General features: G+C 32.8%; 1 protein-coding gene across 1 annotated transcript; it reads left to right on the top strand.

Moving 5' to 3' along the window:
- The first annotated feature begins 6,759 nt into the window (after nt 1–6,759).
- Nucleotides 6,760–14,656, top strand: LOC102580904 (kinesin-4-like). The gene is made up of 19 exons (XM_006359812.2): nt 6,760–7,592; nt 7,812–7,978; nt 8,197–8,340; nt 8,512–8,742; nt 8,836–8,904; nt 9,839–9,907; nt 10,184–10,261; nt 10,370–10,486; nt 10,583–10,664; nt 10,778–10,873; nt 10,967–11,140; nt 11,282–11,388; nt 11,474–11,652; nt 11,854–12,012; nt 12,113–12,366; nt 12,463–12,626; nt 12,736–12,918; nt 13,503–13,990; nt 14,147–14,656. Exons 1-19 carry the CDS (start codon nt 7,469–7,471, stop codon nt 14,271–14,273), a joined length of 3,012 nt encoding a protein of 1,003 aa, XP_006359874.1. The 5' UTR covers nt 6,760–7,468; the 3' UTR covers nt 14,274–14,656.
- The last annotated feature ends 921 nt before the right edge of the window (nt 14,657–15,577 follow it).

Genomic DNA, 15,577 nt, shown 5'->3' with positions numbered 1-15,577 from the left:
ATTACTATATTATAGAAGAGTCTAGGAATGACTACCAAGCTCCCAATAAGATCACTACTAATGTCCATTTTATGTGGTACCAATAGAATTTAGAGAAGGTACCACATAAAATGGATTATATAATAAACATATATTGTTTGAAATTGACGAAAAAGAAACTATAAATTACAATAATTAACAAAATAAATCTCTCGACTCCAATAAATCTATCAATTAATGCCACATAAATTGGGACATGGCAAATAACATATATTATTAAAAAAATATTTAAATAATTAAGCTGTTAATTATTGTAATGTATAGTATTACTTATATTATTTTTAAATATATTTAAATATTATATGTTAGGTTTTTTATCCTAATTTATATGGCATTGATAGAATTTAAAGTGTCAAATAATTGTTAATTATTGTAATAGATAATATGGAGTATTTAAGTCATTTATAGTATAGTAATTAATATATAATATGTAGTATTTAAGTGGAAGGTGGTGGAGCCCACTTATATATTTTATAAATATATTGGACATTAGTAGTTACATTGCTTTCTCTCATTTCATCACCATGTAATAGAGTGTGCTATAGGCAAGGCTACACATACATTGTAATTGAATATTTATAATGTAGGAAGCGCGCGCGCATATATATATAGAATTAAGTTGTTATATAGTAGCAAAAATGGAATTCAATAATATTCTTAACCTATTGAATTAAAATATGGATCAACGAATGCTCAACCTTATGAGGATGGAGTCTCACGTACGATTCTGATAAAAGAATAAAGTTTCTAATCAATTCCGCTTTTCAGGGGATCAATTTTGTACATAACCTAATAATATCATGAAACTTTTGGATTCTTTCAACAATTATTAGTAGTAAATTTTTGGCCATGATAAGTCATTGTAATACCTCTATGATTTAAAGAAAAAGAAGGATAATGTGGGGAATTGCTTTCCACACTACTCATGAAGTCTGGTCGGTGGGCAAATTAAAGTAAGAAATAATAACAAAAGTGAGGGGAAAAAATGTTAGGAGTGCTATGGCTTTCATGATATTATTGGAAAATGGACCATTTTACCCTTTTGATTTTATTTTTTTTATAATCATACCATAACATAGTTAATTAAGGAAATTCAATAAGATAGAAATGACTATAAGATAAACAAAACTTTGATTAGTGATACTAAGAATTGAATTGAGACCTCTTTACAATGTGTACACACAAAAAAAGATGTATTGAGTTTATTAGAGAATATTACAATAATAATTAGTCTTAAGTACAAATTAGTTTAATTATATTTTCACTGCTAATCACATTCACTTTTTGTGTCTAACTTTTGCTCTGGCATTACCATAAGTTGGGCCACCTCCAAAGCAAAGCATTACTATGATGGGAAAGCTCTATATTACTACACTTCCTTTTGTCTATTTTAAGGTATGAATAATATTTTCCTTTATTTTTTCCTTCCACTTAATTGCTACAACTTGTGTCACAAGTTTGATGACAAGCTTGATAGCTTGTTCTATAAATCTTATTAAACGCAAACATTAGACGATTTTTTCTCATCTATTCGAGTTTGATAGACAAAGTTACCAGATGTCCATGTCGACGTGATGTACTGATGAGATAATAGATATCTCATGAAATTAGTCAAGTGCATAACGTGATCAAAACATCATAGCTATAATGATTTTTTGTTTTTTATGGGAGTTTTATCATGATTTATTTTTATTAGTCTAAAAGTAAAAATAAAAATAAAATAAATAAAAGATAATGGGAGTGGTTAGAGGGAAAAAAATAATAATATGGTTAAGAGATAAGAGAGCATAATCCACCAGCAGATTTGACAGAAGCATATAATTAGTATTGAATTATATAAGCCAAATTATGATTTATAATTAGTTGATTCACTTTTAGGGCACCAATGAAAGACCTTGAGGGTGGTGGGGTGGGGAGATAATTTCCTTCAATTTTTTTTAGAACTAATAAATATAGCAAGTTTTTATTTTAATTTTCAAGTTATCATATCACATCTATTGTAATTTTTTACTACTTATTATTATGGATTGACAGATTCACCTAGTGATATATCACCAAATTTTTTATAACAATATCATGAAAAATTGGTTAAAAGAGAACTTGAACAGTATAGTAAAATATTATTATAGATTAAAATGGAAATTACAGAAAAATCTAATTATGCGCGGAACTTAGTTGGAGAGTTTTAATTATTTTCAAATTAATTCCCGTGATTGCTTAAATGTGAGAAGTATAAATGCCATCAAAAGTCATTGTTATTCAGCCCGTGAGGCTTTAAAGACTAGAAAGAATAAAATGAGGGGGTTGGTAAAATTACATTTTAATTATTTTAGTATTTATTTTCATTAATAATATATATTAGTTGTGAATCTTGTGATATAGATAATGTATAGTTAATTTTGGGTGGAAACCACTCCTTATTTATTTTTTTCATGGTCAATTTTAGCTCATGTATACTCCAAAAATATTCCTAATAATAGCAATACATAGAAAATAATATTAATGCGCATAAACTAATCAAGAAAGCTCATAATACCTACTATACCAAAAAAGAATTTATTAATATTTAATATGTATCTCATGGATTTATGAACAAATTAAATTTGCACATTATTATGAATATTATCGTACAGATAGCCTGAACATGACATAAAAATAATAACCACTAACGATATTAACATATGGCCAATATTCATTGATTTTAGTACTTTATGGCTCGAGTGAAGCCAACATTATACTCTATAAATAGTTTATTTCCTATATTTGTAAGAGCATTCTGATTCTAAGCAATATAACAACACTATACCTACATTCCTGAGCTCCATCCGATTCTCTTTCTTACTTGCCTTATTCATTATTTTTATTTATTAATATCACATTATTCAATTATTAATAATTAAATCTAACGAGTTAAGTCAAGATATGCATCTTTGACCTCATACAAATTTAACTTATTATTTTTCCGATAAATAAAATTAACTTTGGTTTTGCTTTTTTTTTTTAAAAATAAATTATTTTGGTTTAATAAGTTTTAGCCTTAAATCCAAAATCTACTTAGGGGGTGGGGGGTGTTGTAGGTCAAGTGTACTTTTCTAGAGCCTAATTTACGCCCCTACAAACGCGTGAGCACCACATCCAAAGTTCATCTGTACCTATCTCCTAACCTGCTAGCTTCGGTTCCGAGCCACTTATTTGAATTTTCGAACGTTAGCTAAAAACTGGCATGCCTTTATTGGCTTTATTATTATTTTATTATTTAATAAAATTTTCCAATAATCATAGAGAACAGAAATACACATCTCCAATTGGCTAATCAAATAACGAGTTTTTACCTTTTTTTAAAAAATACTATCAAATCATCTAAATAATAACTGTTCGTAAAATCAACATATATATAGATTAAATTCTTAAAATATTGGTTAATGATATCGGGATAATGATGTTTTTTTGGAGTGTTAATGATGCTTTGTTTCTAAGATATTTTAAAAGGGAAGTCTAATGAAATTTTAGTGCATAGTTAGTTGAATTAAGCTAGGTTAATTTTGTTATTGTGAATGATTAATTAATAGGTAACCGTCTAACAACAAATTTGATGGTTACCTTTAGCCTAACTGAGACGTGGCCCATTAATTAGTAAGTGGTGGCACAATATTTAAGATTGAGATTTTGGAATTTTATTTTAACTTTCTAATGAGGTTTTTCATTTGATTTGATGATCAAAATAATGAATTATAATAATAACGATATTACACATATTGGAATCAGTAAAAAACTGAGTTAGTGCAGCAAGTGATATACCATAAGGAGATCAGAGGTTAGAGGCCAGTTGGGCTCGTCGCATTGAATTAAACTTATATAATTTACGTATCCTATATGATTTACAAAGGGATATAATTGAAGAAGAACAACAATAGTGACACAAAGAGGAAGTGCCTTAAAAGAAAAGGGGAAGTCCTAAAGATCCAAGCACAAGCATGAGAAGAAATTAAATAGGAGTAATTACTATAATATCAAAGCTTCCAAACCTAGGCTTAATGATCCAACGAGCACAATAAAAAGAGAAGCCTTTGGGCAATACGATAGAAATCGGATGAGAAAGATAGAGTGATCATTTTCTTTCTAACCGCTGTCAGAAGACATGAAGTGAGGGTGTGATTCAAATCAAATCGATTGTATGCTTGTCGGGCAAAGTTTGTTTATGAATTCTATATTTCTAAAAATTCAATGGCTTTAGTCTAGAGGTACTTTATGACTTGTAATAACTTACGTACTATAGTTCTTAATTAAATACAGGAGTAAATATGTATTTAAAATGAATAAGAATTTGATATCCAACTTTGTACTAATAAATAAAATCTAGCCATTCCTTTGGATAGGAAATTTAAAGTAGTTGAATATGCAATAATAAAAGAACTTGACTAATTTGTATAGTAACACAATTTTGAAATGTTTTTTTTGAATTTAATTTGGGGGGAAATAAATTGTCAACTACTATAGTTGTATATATTTAGTTCTTTTGTGGGCTAATAAACAGTGATATTAGGTTGTTTTGAAGGTGACATATTTCATCGTTTTCTGCTGGCCAATTTTTTTAAATTTCAAATACCAATAATTTATTACTCCATTTATTATAATATAAACATGCATGCAGCTTCAAAAGATAAGACTTTTTTTTTGTTGGAATTGAATTGAATAATTATTGAGAAATAAAGGGATAAAACAGTAACACTTTTTGAAAATGTAGCTGTTGCTTGATGCTCTAGAAAATTATAAAAGACCCATTCTTGTCAGAATTGTGTAACAAATTTTATTTTTAATTATATGGAATTTGTACGTTTAGTTGGTATATATATATTTTAAATTAATTTTCTAGTGAAAATAGAAAAAACAAGTTTCATATTTCACATCGATTGTCTCTCCGTCTCTAACAACCCATCAGGAGCGCTGGAGCGGAGCCAAGTGGGGGTAAAGGCTTGGGTTTACCCAAACCTCCTTCGATGGAAAATCAATAATAACTTTTTATGTATATGTAGTAGATGTTAAGTCTTCTAGTTCTAGACTTCTTCATGTGTGAGAAATCTTATTATATTTTATTAGATATGGTATAGATTAAAATGGGACACCAAAAGTCTTGACTACTGAGCCGTATGAGATAAGAAATTCTTAAGTACGGTTCTAAGGGAAGAAATTGAACTACCTATTCCGGCAGGGGAGAACATGCTATTCAACAGGGAGATTCTGAAATTGCAGAGACTTAGTTCAATCAAGCCGTTGAGTATTGGAAACAAACTATAGCACTTACCCTCAATAATTATATTGAATCGCATAATTGGTTGAAGATCACGAGCCGTTTCGAATTACTCAGCACTCTATCCACCCCTCATTCCACTACATCCCTATTAGAGTGTTTCTCTAGATTATATATAATTTAAAAAAATAAAAATAAAAATTCATGCTTAAGTGCCAAATGTTTATTAGAAAATAAGTAAAAAAATTACTTAACAAACTTATTTATTTATTTTTTAAAAATATTTTTCTTCATATCGAACAAACCAATTATCTTTTTTCTTTTGCCTCCTCTATTGCCCCATTGGATTCTTTACATTGTGGTGCGAATCAATCAATTTAAGAAACATTCCTTTCCCTTAAATAACTTTTGAAATCACATGATGCACCTTTATTTGTTGTCGTACAAAATTTAATTTATTTATTTGTGCAATCAAGCAAGATTATTATTTTTGTTAAATTAAATTACTTATACAAAACTAGACTTGTAATCTCCAGTAACAACTTTTAAAACTAAACTTGAGATTATTTTTTAAAAGATTAATTTAAATAAGTACTAACAATTTGATATGCAACATTTATAGTTGGTCGCATGAGAAAAATATAATCATCGAATGCATGATGCAATATTTGGTTTGCGGTATTATGAATAAACTATTTAGAGACAAAAGAATACTTCTAAAATAAGTAATTTCCTTATTATTATTATTATCACTATTATTGTTTATTTTTTATTTTAATTTTCACCCTAATACCTGATATTTATTTTGGATCTGATTAAATCTACAAATCCAAAATCTCCTATTAAAAACTAACAAGTAGTTATCACTTCACCGTAATTTTTTTTTGGTTCTTTATTACTCCTTCTATTCTAATTGACACAAAATTTAAGAAAATAATGATGACTTTTAAATCTAATGGACTTACATTAAAGATATGTAAAATGAACAAAAATGTCTTATTGTGTTCTAAAAGATGTCATATGAAAAGTTAAAATAAAGAGTAGCAAAAAAAAAAGAAGACATTTTTTCTAAAATGAATTTAAAAGGAAAAATACGACAAACAAATTAATGACAAATAAGCGCAAATCCATAGGTAATACGCGAGTTAATGAGAACCCACTAACATTCGATCGTACTACTAAATATTTATACCTTCACAAAACGTAAGATCAACATACACTCTATCCCCCTCTTCCTCATATCTATCAAGTGGAATTTCATTGGTATGCTAATTATTCGACTATAATTTCAGTTATTATTTGTATATTAAATTGAAATTATAGTAGAAATTCATAAACTTCAACTCCTGAATCTGCGTACTCTGACATGGTAATGCTATAAAATTTTGATTATATATATATTGTAAAGAGTAGTTCATACATTTTTACTTTTACTTTAAAATATAAATTCTACTCCCAAATACTTAACCACCTGCTTGACAAAAGAGTCGTACAACGCGCTGAGAGAGAGAAAAAAAAATTGGGTTCAAATGGGGTTCGGTATTAGGCTCGGAACTACGTGTCTTCTAAAATTCTACAAAATTCAATTCAAAGCAGCAGTTTTTTCTTTCTCTCTTTTTTTGTTGTTTGTATAAAGCAAATAAAGCGCTTTTCTTGCATTTCGTGGGGAGAGAGGTGAGTTGAGTTTGAGGGGTAGGTGAAAAAAAGCAGAGAAAAAGGAATCAAGCAAGCCAAAAACTGAAGTCTATAACACATTACTAGTACTTTGTAGTGTAATTTGTATTTGGTGAATGAGTTAGTAGTGTGTACAAGAAGAAGATTACAGAGAAAAAGATTGAATCTTTATTACTTGGGTGTCTTCTCTGAACTTTGTTAATCAGTTTAGATCTTGTTCTGAGCTCTGAATTCTTAATCTTGAGTTCTTTTGGAGAATTTACTACTTGGGGTTTTGTTGGTTGTTGGGAATTTGATGTCTGACCTATCATTCTTGGATTTTTTGAGATAATTTGCTACTTGGGGTTTTGTTGGTTTTGGGAGATTTGATGTCTGACCTTTCATTCTTGGGTTCTTTCAGATAATTTGCTGATTGGGGTTCTGTTGATTTTTAGGGAACTTTGATGTTTAGGAATTCATTAGTATTATCAAGATAAAGGTGGTTTCTTTAGCTGTTTGAACTAAAAAATGGCGGCTGATGGAGCATTGTCTTTCTCGGTGACGTCTGTGGTAGAGGATGTTCTTCAGCAGCATGGAAACAATAGCCGATCAAGAAATCTTGATTTGGATGCCCGTAAAGCAGAAGAAGCTGGTAACTTTTACTGTTCTTTTCTGCTACTGATTTTTAGTTTTTTTTAAAAATATTTTGGGTCTTTTACTTTGTGGCTGATCATGAGCGATGAGGCTGTAGATTCAATGTAATTACTAGCATGTTCACGTGATTTTAAGAAGCATAAGTTGGAAATTTGAACTATCATTTCCAAATCATTGATGTTGAGAGTGATCTGATGATCCTATGTCTGAATTGTAGCAAGAAGGAGGTATGATGCAGCAGCGTGGATAAGAAAGATAGTTGGAATTGTTGGAGCTAAATGTTTGCCAGCTGAACCATCTGAGGAAGAGTTCAGGCTTGGTTTAAGGAGTGGAATGATCCTTTGCAATGTACTCAATAAAATTCAACCTGGAGCTGTGCCCAAGGTAATCAATCCAACCCCATCAACTCCCGAATTATAATAAAGGAAATCAACCAATCAATCAACTATCCCTCAATCCAATACTGGTAGAGATTGATCATTCGAAAAGGAAAATTGCAAGTTTAAGATTAAAGAAGATTCTTGATAATGGACCTATTTCTTGGCAGAATTGTTGTTTTTTCATTTCAGAGATTGACCTTTATCATTGATCAACTACTACAGGTTGTTGAGAGTCCATGTGACTCTGCAATTACCTCAGATGGACCTGCCTTGTCTGCATACCAGTACTTTGAGAATGTCAGAAACTTTTTAGTTGCTGTGCAAGAATTGGGGATTCCTTTGTTTGAGGCATCTGACCTGGAGCAGGTAAGTTTTAAGTGCATTTGATGGGGGTCCAAAGTAGTTTATTATCACAATGGGACTCTTAGTAAATTGAGTCCCAGTGTTGTTGTACAGACATTCTCATGATTGTTATTGGAACTTCTATAAAAGTAAGGAGTCATTGAATGATAGAGCTGCATTCTTGACAATTATCAGGGAGGAAAATCATCAAGGATCGTGAATTGTGTTTTGGGACTTAAATCCTACAGTGATTGGAAGCAAGAAGGTAATACCGGAGTCTGGAAATTTGGTGGAAATATAAAATCAAATGCATCAGTGAAACAAATTGTGAGGAAAAATTCGGAGCCATTCACAAATTCATTGTCAAGGAGTATATATGAGAAACCTATAAATGGTGCATGCATTGAAGCTGAAACAAACAAAACGGTAGGTAACCTCTGCTTGACTGAGGAAAGCATTACATTCATTGAGAATAATGAATTCAGTGGACGATACATTAAACAACTCTTCTCCTTACAGTCCAGCTCTTCCTTGAGCATGCTTGTTCGTGCAATTCTAACTGATAAGAAGCCAGAAGAGGTTCCTAATGTAAGTTGAAATTCATTAAGTTTGATAAACTCTCCTTTTACATTTTTGTAGTGTAATGTGGAAGCCATTCTGCGAAAGCCTCAAATCTTTTCACTTGTTCCTACATTTTTCTTCAAATTACTTTCACTAGTTCAATCTTTTCAGCTGAAGTAAGGAGTGTCACACAAGCATCAAATGAACTTAGACTTGTAGAAAAACAATCAAGTGAACTTAGACTAGTAGGAAATTGTTTAACATTGTAATAGCCCAAGATTTTATTTCTTATGAGATGTTATTTCCTCACATTGAATTTTCTTTTTGAGTTGATTATGGAAAATTCTTTGCTGGGGAAATTGGAGATGGGAAGTTAATTTACTGTTAGGTGTATAAATGACCTTGTTGTCTGGTAGAATATAACTCTGGACCTTGTAGTCCTTGGAACCCCTTGTCACTCAGGCTTTTCCTTGTTAGCTTGACAGTTGAAAAATATTTCTTCATTCTTGATTTCACTGTAAATTATGAGTATTTTTTAATGCACAAGTTCAATATTGTTTGGTTCCTTGTCATCAGAAATATTGACCTTCTGCATTTAAAGCAATGTACACGATTAGCTCTTCAGATATGGTTGATGTCCTCTCTGATGACTTTAAAATTCTTTTGTCTGGTATTGTCATAACAACTCATGACCGTCAAATCCTGCACCAGAATTTCTTTCACATATATGTTAACTAGACATTATCTTAACTAGAAAAACATTTTCCACAATCATTTACTTTAAAGATATGAAATCTTTGTTTGACCCAACCTATGATATGCATGTGATGGTAGAACTTCCTGCAAACTCCTGCAGTTCAGCACCTGTAAACTGCTGGAGAGTTATTAGCTATAATCTGTGATTTTATTTGGTATATAGTGCCATTTGTTCTAAACTTCAGAAATGTTATGCATGCTACAGCTTGTGGAGTCTGTGTTAAACAAGGTAGTTCAGGAATTTGAGCAACGCGTTGCAAGCAAAATTGAATTGGTAGGTTTACTAATATTCATCTATCTTCTAATTACTAGATTATTCATTGTTGAAGTTGGATTCTAACTTCCATAGTAGTCACAATTGATTCAGTGCTCTCAGTTTTCTCTTTCCATTTTTATGCTTGTATAAACTCGTTTTATTGACTCCATCCTTTGATTCCTTCTTACAATACCTACACAAATAAGAAAAAGTAAAATAGTTACTCTACATTTGTAATGTTATTTACATGTGTCATCTTATGCTCTGACACACCATGTAACATCCTTCCATCAGAGTAAAGCAACTACAGATGATTCAACTGGTTCTTGTGATAACAAATCCCTCATGAGACAGACTTCTGCTAGTGCAAAGGTGAGGTATCTAATTTACAATGTCCACCTGTTTTAATTAGAGAAGTACAATTTCATGTCAAAAGACATGATCCCTCATATTTGCAATTTTTTCTTCCTTCTAAATTAGGTTGACCAAAGGAATGTGACCCTTGAGAAGAAAGCGGACTCCTTGCCGGATGAAGAACTTGAAAGAAGATATGTGAAACATTACACCATAGTTGACCAACAGCAAAGAGACATTAAGGTAAGCACTGAGGATCGCTAGGCATGACTAGACCCTCAAAGATGAAAATTTCAATTTCTCCTCTATGTTCTTATGAGCCTTACTGTCCTATTGTAGAACCTGAAGGAAACTCTTTTGACTACCAAAGCGGGTATGCAGTTCATGCAGATGAAGTTTCATGAGGAAATGCATAATATTGGTAGGAATATTGCACAATTCATTATTTTTTTTGGTTGTGTGGTGTGGGGATCTCATGGATTTATGTTTATTCCTTGATTGAGCATTTCCACCTAATTATATGTTGGATTGTAGGCGTGCACATAAATGGCCTAGCTCATGCAGCTTCTGGTTATCATAGAGTTCTTGAAGAAAATCGCAAGCTTTATAATCAAGTTCAGGACCTTAAAGGTAACATTCTTATGTGTTAGACCACGTCATTGTGTCTTTCTTCATCTCTTACTCAGCCTTTGAACTGACGGTTGTCTGTTTCTGCTCAATTAGGAAGCATAAGGGTTTACTGTCGAGTAAGACCCTTTTTGCCTGGGCAGTCTAATTCTGCTAGTTCTGTGGATCACATAGAAGATGGTACCATCACAATTAGTATTCCATCAAAGAATGGCAGAGGGCGGAAGTCTTTCAACTTCAATAAAGTATTTGGATCTTGCTCAACTCAAGGTAAATGTCAAATATAAAAGAGCATATAATGTTGGTAAAATGGTATTAATGCTTAACTTTTATAAAGATTGGAATCTTTACTTTTGATTCTGTGACCCCTCAGCTTTCTTCAGTGGTTTCCACTTCTTACTTTTTTGGCAGGCGAAGTATTTTCTGATACGCAACCACTGATAAGATCAGTTCTTGATGGCTTTAATGTCTGCATTTTTGCTTATGGCCAAACAGGATCAGGAAAGACCTACACAATGGTTAGTTAAAGAAAAGTATCTCCATCACAAGTAAAATCTTATTCTTTCTGTTGTATGTGCTAAGAAGCTCCTTTGCTGTATTCAGACGGGACCTAACAATCTCACAGAACAAAGTCAAGGAGTAAACTACAGGGCCTTAGGTGATCTATTCCTTCTCACAGAACAAAGAAAGGACATCGTCCACTATGATGTGTCTGTACAGATGATTGAAATATACAATGAGCAAGTTAGGGATCTCCTAGTTTCTGATGGTGTAAACAAAAGATATCCTTCTCAATATCTTGTCATTTACATTTTAATGATCTTTACTAGTCTTCTTCTGTCCATATTGAATGTTTGGCAACAAACATTCTTATATTAGAACTTTTAAATGACTTTAAGCTATGTGTTCTTACACAACATGTTCATTCTCAACCCCTCGTGCTTAAAGCCTTAAACTTCCTGCATTCCTTAACCCAAAATTACGTTAGAAATCCGTAGTGCTTCTCAAGGACTAACTGTACCAGATGCGAGCTTGGTTCATGTAGCTTCAACTTGTGATGTTATTGATCTGATGAATTTAGGGCAAAAGAATCGTTCAGTGGGTGCAACAGCGCTCAACGACCGCAGTAGCCGCTCCCACAGGTCTGAATGCAGAATCTTTTCTTTCTCTTAATTTACTTTCTAGTGCTTTGTAAGAAACTTATAGTGGAGATGCTAATTCTTTCTGGTCTTGAATGTGCAGTTGCCTAACAGTTCATGTTCAGGGAAGAGACATGGCTTCTGGAGCTATTCTTCGTGGTTGTATGCATTTGGTTGATCTTGCAGGAAGTGAGAGAGTGAACAAATCTGAAGTAACAGGAGATAGACTTAAAGAGGCTCAGCACATTAACAAGTCTCTTTCAGCTTTGGGTGATGTTATCTCTGCTCTTGCCCAAAAGAATGCACATGTCCCATACCGTAACAGCAAACTTACACAGCTTCTTCAAGACTCACTTGGTAGGATATAAGCTAAATGATGAAACTCGATTGTTCTTGTGACTCTTTTCTTTCTGTCTAGTAATGATTGGTTTTTGGTATATGACTTTTTTGTAGGAGGGCAAGCCAAAACTTTGATGTTCGTTCACATAAGCCCTGAGCCTGAAGCAGTAGGAGAAACAATTAGCACACTTAAATTTGCAGAACGTGTTTCTACTGTTGAACTAGGCGCTGCACGAGTAAACAAAGACTCTACAGATGTCAAAGAGCTCAAAGAACAGGTTTTCTTTTCTTCTTTTTTTTCCTTTTAATTGCTTTTTCTTTCCAGTATAAAAAGTATTCCTAGTATAGATTGATTTGTTCTGAAGAACAATATCTTTGTTTTATCAGATTGCAACTTTGAAAGCAGCACTAGCAAAAAAGGAAGAGGAGTCAGTTCCCATGCAGCATAAGGTAATGAGCAGTCCATGTGGCATGCAGCCATCACCCATTCAATTTAACCCACTGAAAAGAGAAATTCTAGGCGACTCAAATGTCCAGAGGAGACCAATGGACGATGTAGGCAACATAGAGGTAGAGTCTCTAGACTTGATTATCTCTCGAAGTGCAATTATTTATTACACAATACAAACTCTTCTATTGAAGAATAATTTATCAAAGTTTTTTAGTGTTTAGTGGTGTTTTAGCTCAAACAATAAATAGATGCAGCAATGCTTGGAAGAGCACTAAACTTGAATAAGCTTATACCAAAACTAAAGCACAAGATACCATTAGTGAAGTTTCTTACAACAACATACCCAGTGTAGTCCCACAAGTGGGGTCTGGGGAGGGTAGAATTTATGCAAACCTTACCCCTATCTTTGTGAGGTAGCGAGGTTGTTTCTGATAGACCCTCGGCTCAAAATAAGTGTAATCAAGGTCAGGATTGAAAGGAAAATATAGCAACATAGCAAAATAAACAGAGCAGAAGAAGAATAAGATATTACGTGAATACTAACTAATACGACTAAATAAGGAGAAGAAGAGAAGTGGAGACTAACTACCTGCCTCTCCCATGTAAAAGTACGAAAACTTTATAGAAGTTTCTTATCAGCATCCATTTTGATGCATGTGGTTGTAATCTGCAAGACCTTGCTTTGACATCTACTAATGTGCAGATATCCAGTAATTCTGCATTCAGACAAAAGAAGCCAAGCTATGATCTTGATGAGTTACTAGGAAATTCTCCTCCATGGCCACCAGTCAACAGTCCATGTGAAAACTACGTGGGATATGATAAAGATATGGGCACAGGTGAGTGGGTAGACAAAGTAATGGTGAACAAACAGGACACTATCCATGGAGTGGGGAAGCCCTTTGGATATTGGGAATCTGAAAATGGCATGTCTGATGCCTTTGCTCAGAAATACCTTTCAGAATCATCTAAATTATGCCAAGAAAAATCAAGTAAGCTTATCCCATTGGGTGACCACTTTGACATCACTCCTGCTGATGAGCTGGAAGAATTTGATGCCACGACCAGTGATTCGTCTGATCCAGATTTGCTTTGGCAATTCAATAATTCCAAACTAAACAGTTTGACCAATGGGAATGAGTCAAGGATCCAGAGATCAAATCCAAAGCATGCAAAGAGCCCAGAAACAAGGTAGTCTCTCGTTCATTCACCTATTTATAAACACTTGAAGAGTTGATCAATCAATCAACTACATTTCAATCTCCAAACCAGTAAGGGTCGGTTATAAGCATCCTCCATATTTGTTCTACTCGATTCGGGCTCATTTCATTTAACTGATTGTCGCAGGAACATGCCTTACAAAGTAGGGCCTTCACCATCACGAAAGATAAATGGAATTGGCCATACACCTCAGCGGAATGGGAGGCATGCCATGCCAACTGAAATTAAGCGAAAAGCAGGAAACAGGAAGTAGTAAGGATGTATTATCGCCAAGCTGTTTCCAATTCTTTTATTTTTTTTGTTATTATTTCAGAGGGGTGTATGAGAGAGTTGTTTTTTGCTTTACCAACAGAGGCTCTCTCTGGCCTATTTGATCATTCCCTTCAAAATTTGTATTTTGATTTATATGAAAAGGCAATAATTCTGTTGCGTGTAATCTTTACATCATTAGATTTGTAGAGTTCAAGTTCTTTTGATAGAGAGCAGTGTGAAGATCTTCAAAGGTTGTACTTTCATATAACATTTTGTGTCACAGTTGAGGATTCGACATGTACATTTTGCACATATTGAATTTATTTTGGTTGTGCTTTATAGTAAAAAAACTGAAGTTGATTATGAAACTATTAATTTTCTCTGTTTCTTAGTTTTATTGATGTCCTGGCTGTTACAGATTATGATCACATAGTGGGAAACAATGTTGTCCCAGGTATGTTCAATGATGAAAACAATGAAGGCAAAAGGGTATTCTGAATATAGATGATTAAGAGTTGAGGTCCTTAGACAAGAAAAGGAAGTAAGGGAATCATCCCAATTTTCTAAATGGAAAGAAAAACCCAAAGGTAAGGTATAGGGGTCGATGAAGTGGGTTGAAAATTATTCAAAAGTAAGCAGTTGGAGTGTGTAGGTGGATTTTTCATGAGTCAAACAAAAATATTAGGTGATTTTTTTTCCATTCATGCAATTTTTATGGACAAAGTTATTCAATATTTGTGCTGGTGAAAGAGAGCAACAACAACATACACAAGTGTAATTTCACAAGTGAGGTGCGGTGATGGTGTTGTGTACGAAGCCTTAACCCCTACCTTGTGAAGGTACTAAGGTTGTATTCGATAGATCCTCGAATCAAGTAAAGCATATAAAAATCCAATATGCCAAACCAATACAATAGCGAAAAAACCATGCTGAAAACAATGAAAAGAAGAGAACATAGTTGAGATGCTAGAAAAGAGAACGATAACTAAAGCAAATAAAACATAAGGTAATACTAAAATCAAAGAATAAGACAGTAAGAAAGTAATATAACATTACAAAAAATGGTACTAGACAACACTCAACCTACTAACCTTCTATCATAATCCTCGATCTCCATATTTTTCTACCTAAGGTCATGTCCTTGATAAATTACATGTAAATCATGTCAAGTCTATTCATCTTTTTTTCAAGACTTTTACGGTCTACCTCTACCTCTCCTTATATAGTCAATCTCTCACTAATCACTATTTTCCACTAAAGTACTTGCTTTTTTTTCTAATTCTATATCGTTGTTCTAATATTTAT

This window comes from Solanum tuberosum, unplaced genomic scaffold, assembly GCF_000226075.1.
Source record: "Solanum tuberosum cultivar DM 1-3 516 R44 unplaced genomic scaffold, SolTub_3.0 scf00309, whole genome shotgun sequence".
Taxonomy (NCBI): Eukaryota; Viridiplantae; Streptophyta; class Magnoliopsida; order Solanales; family Solanaceae; genus Solanum; species Solanum tuberosum.
Note: the sequence above shows the minus strand (reverse complement) of the source record. Positions and strands in the feature narration are given on the sequence as shown.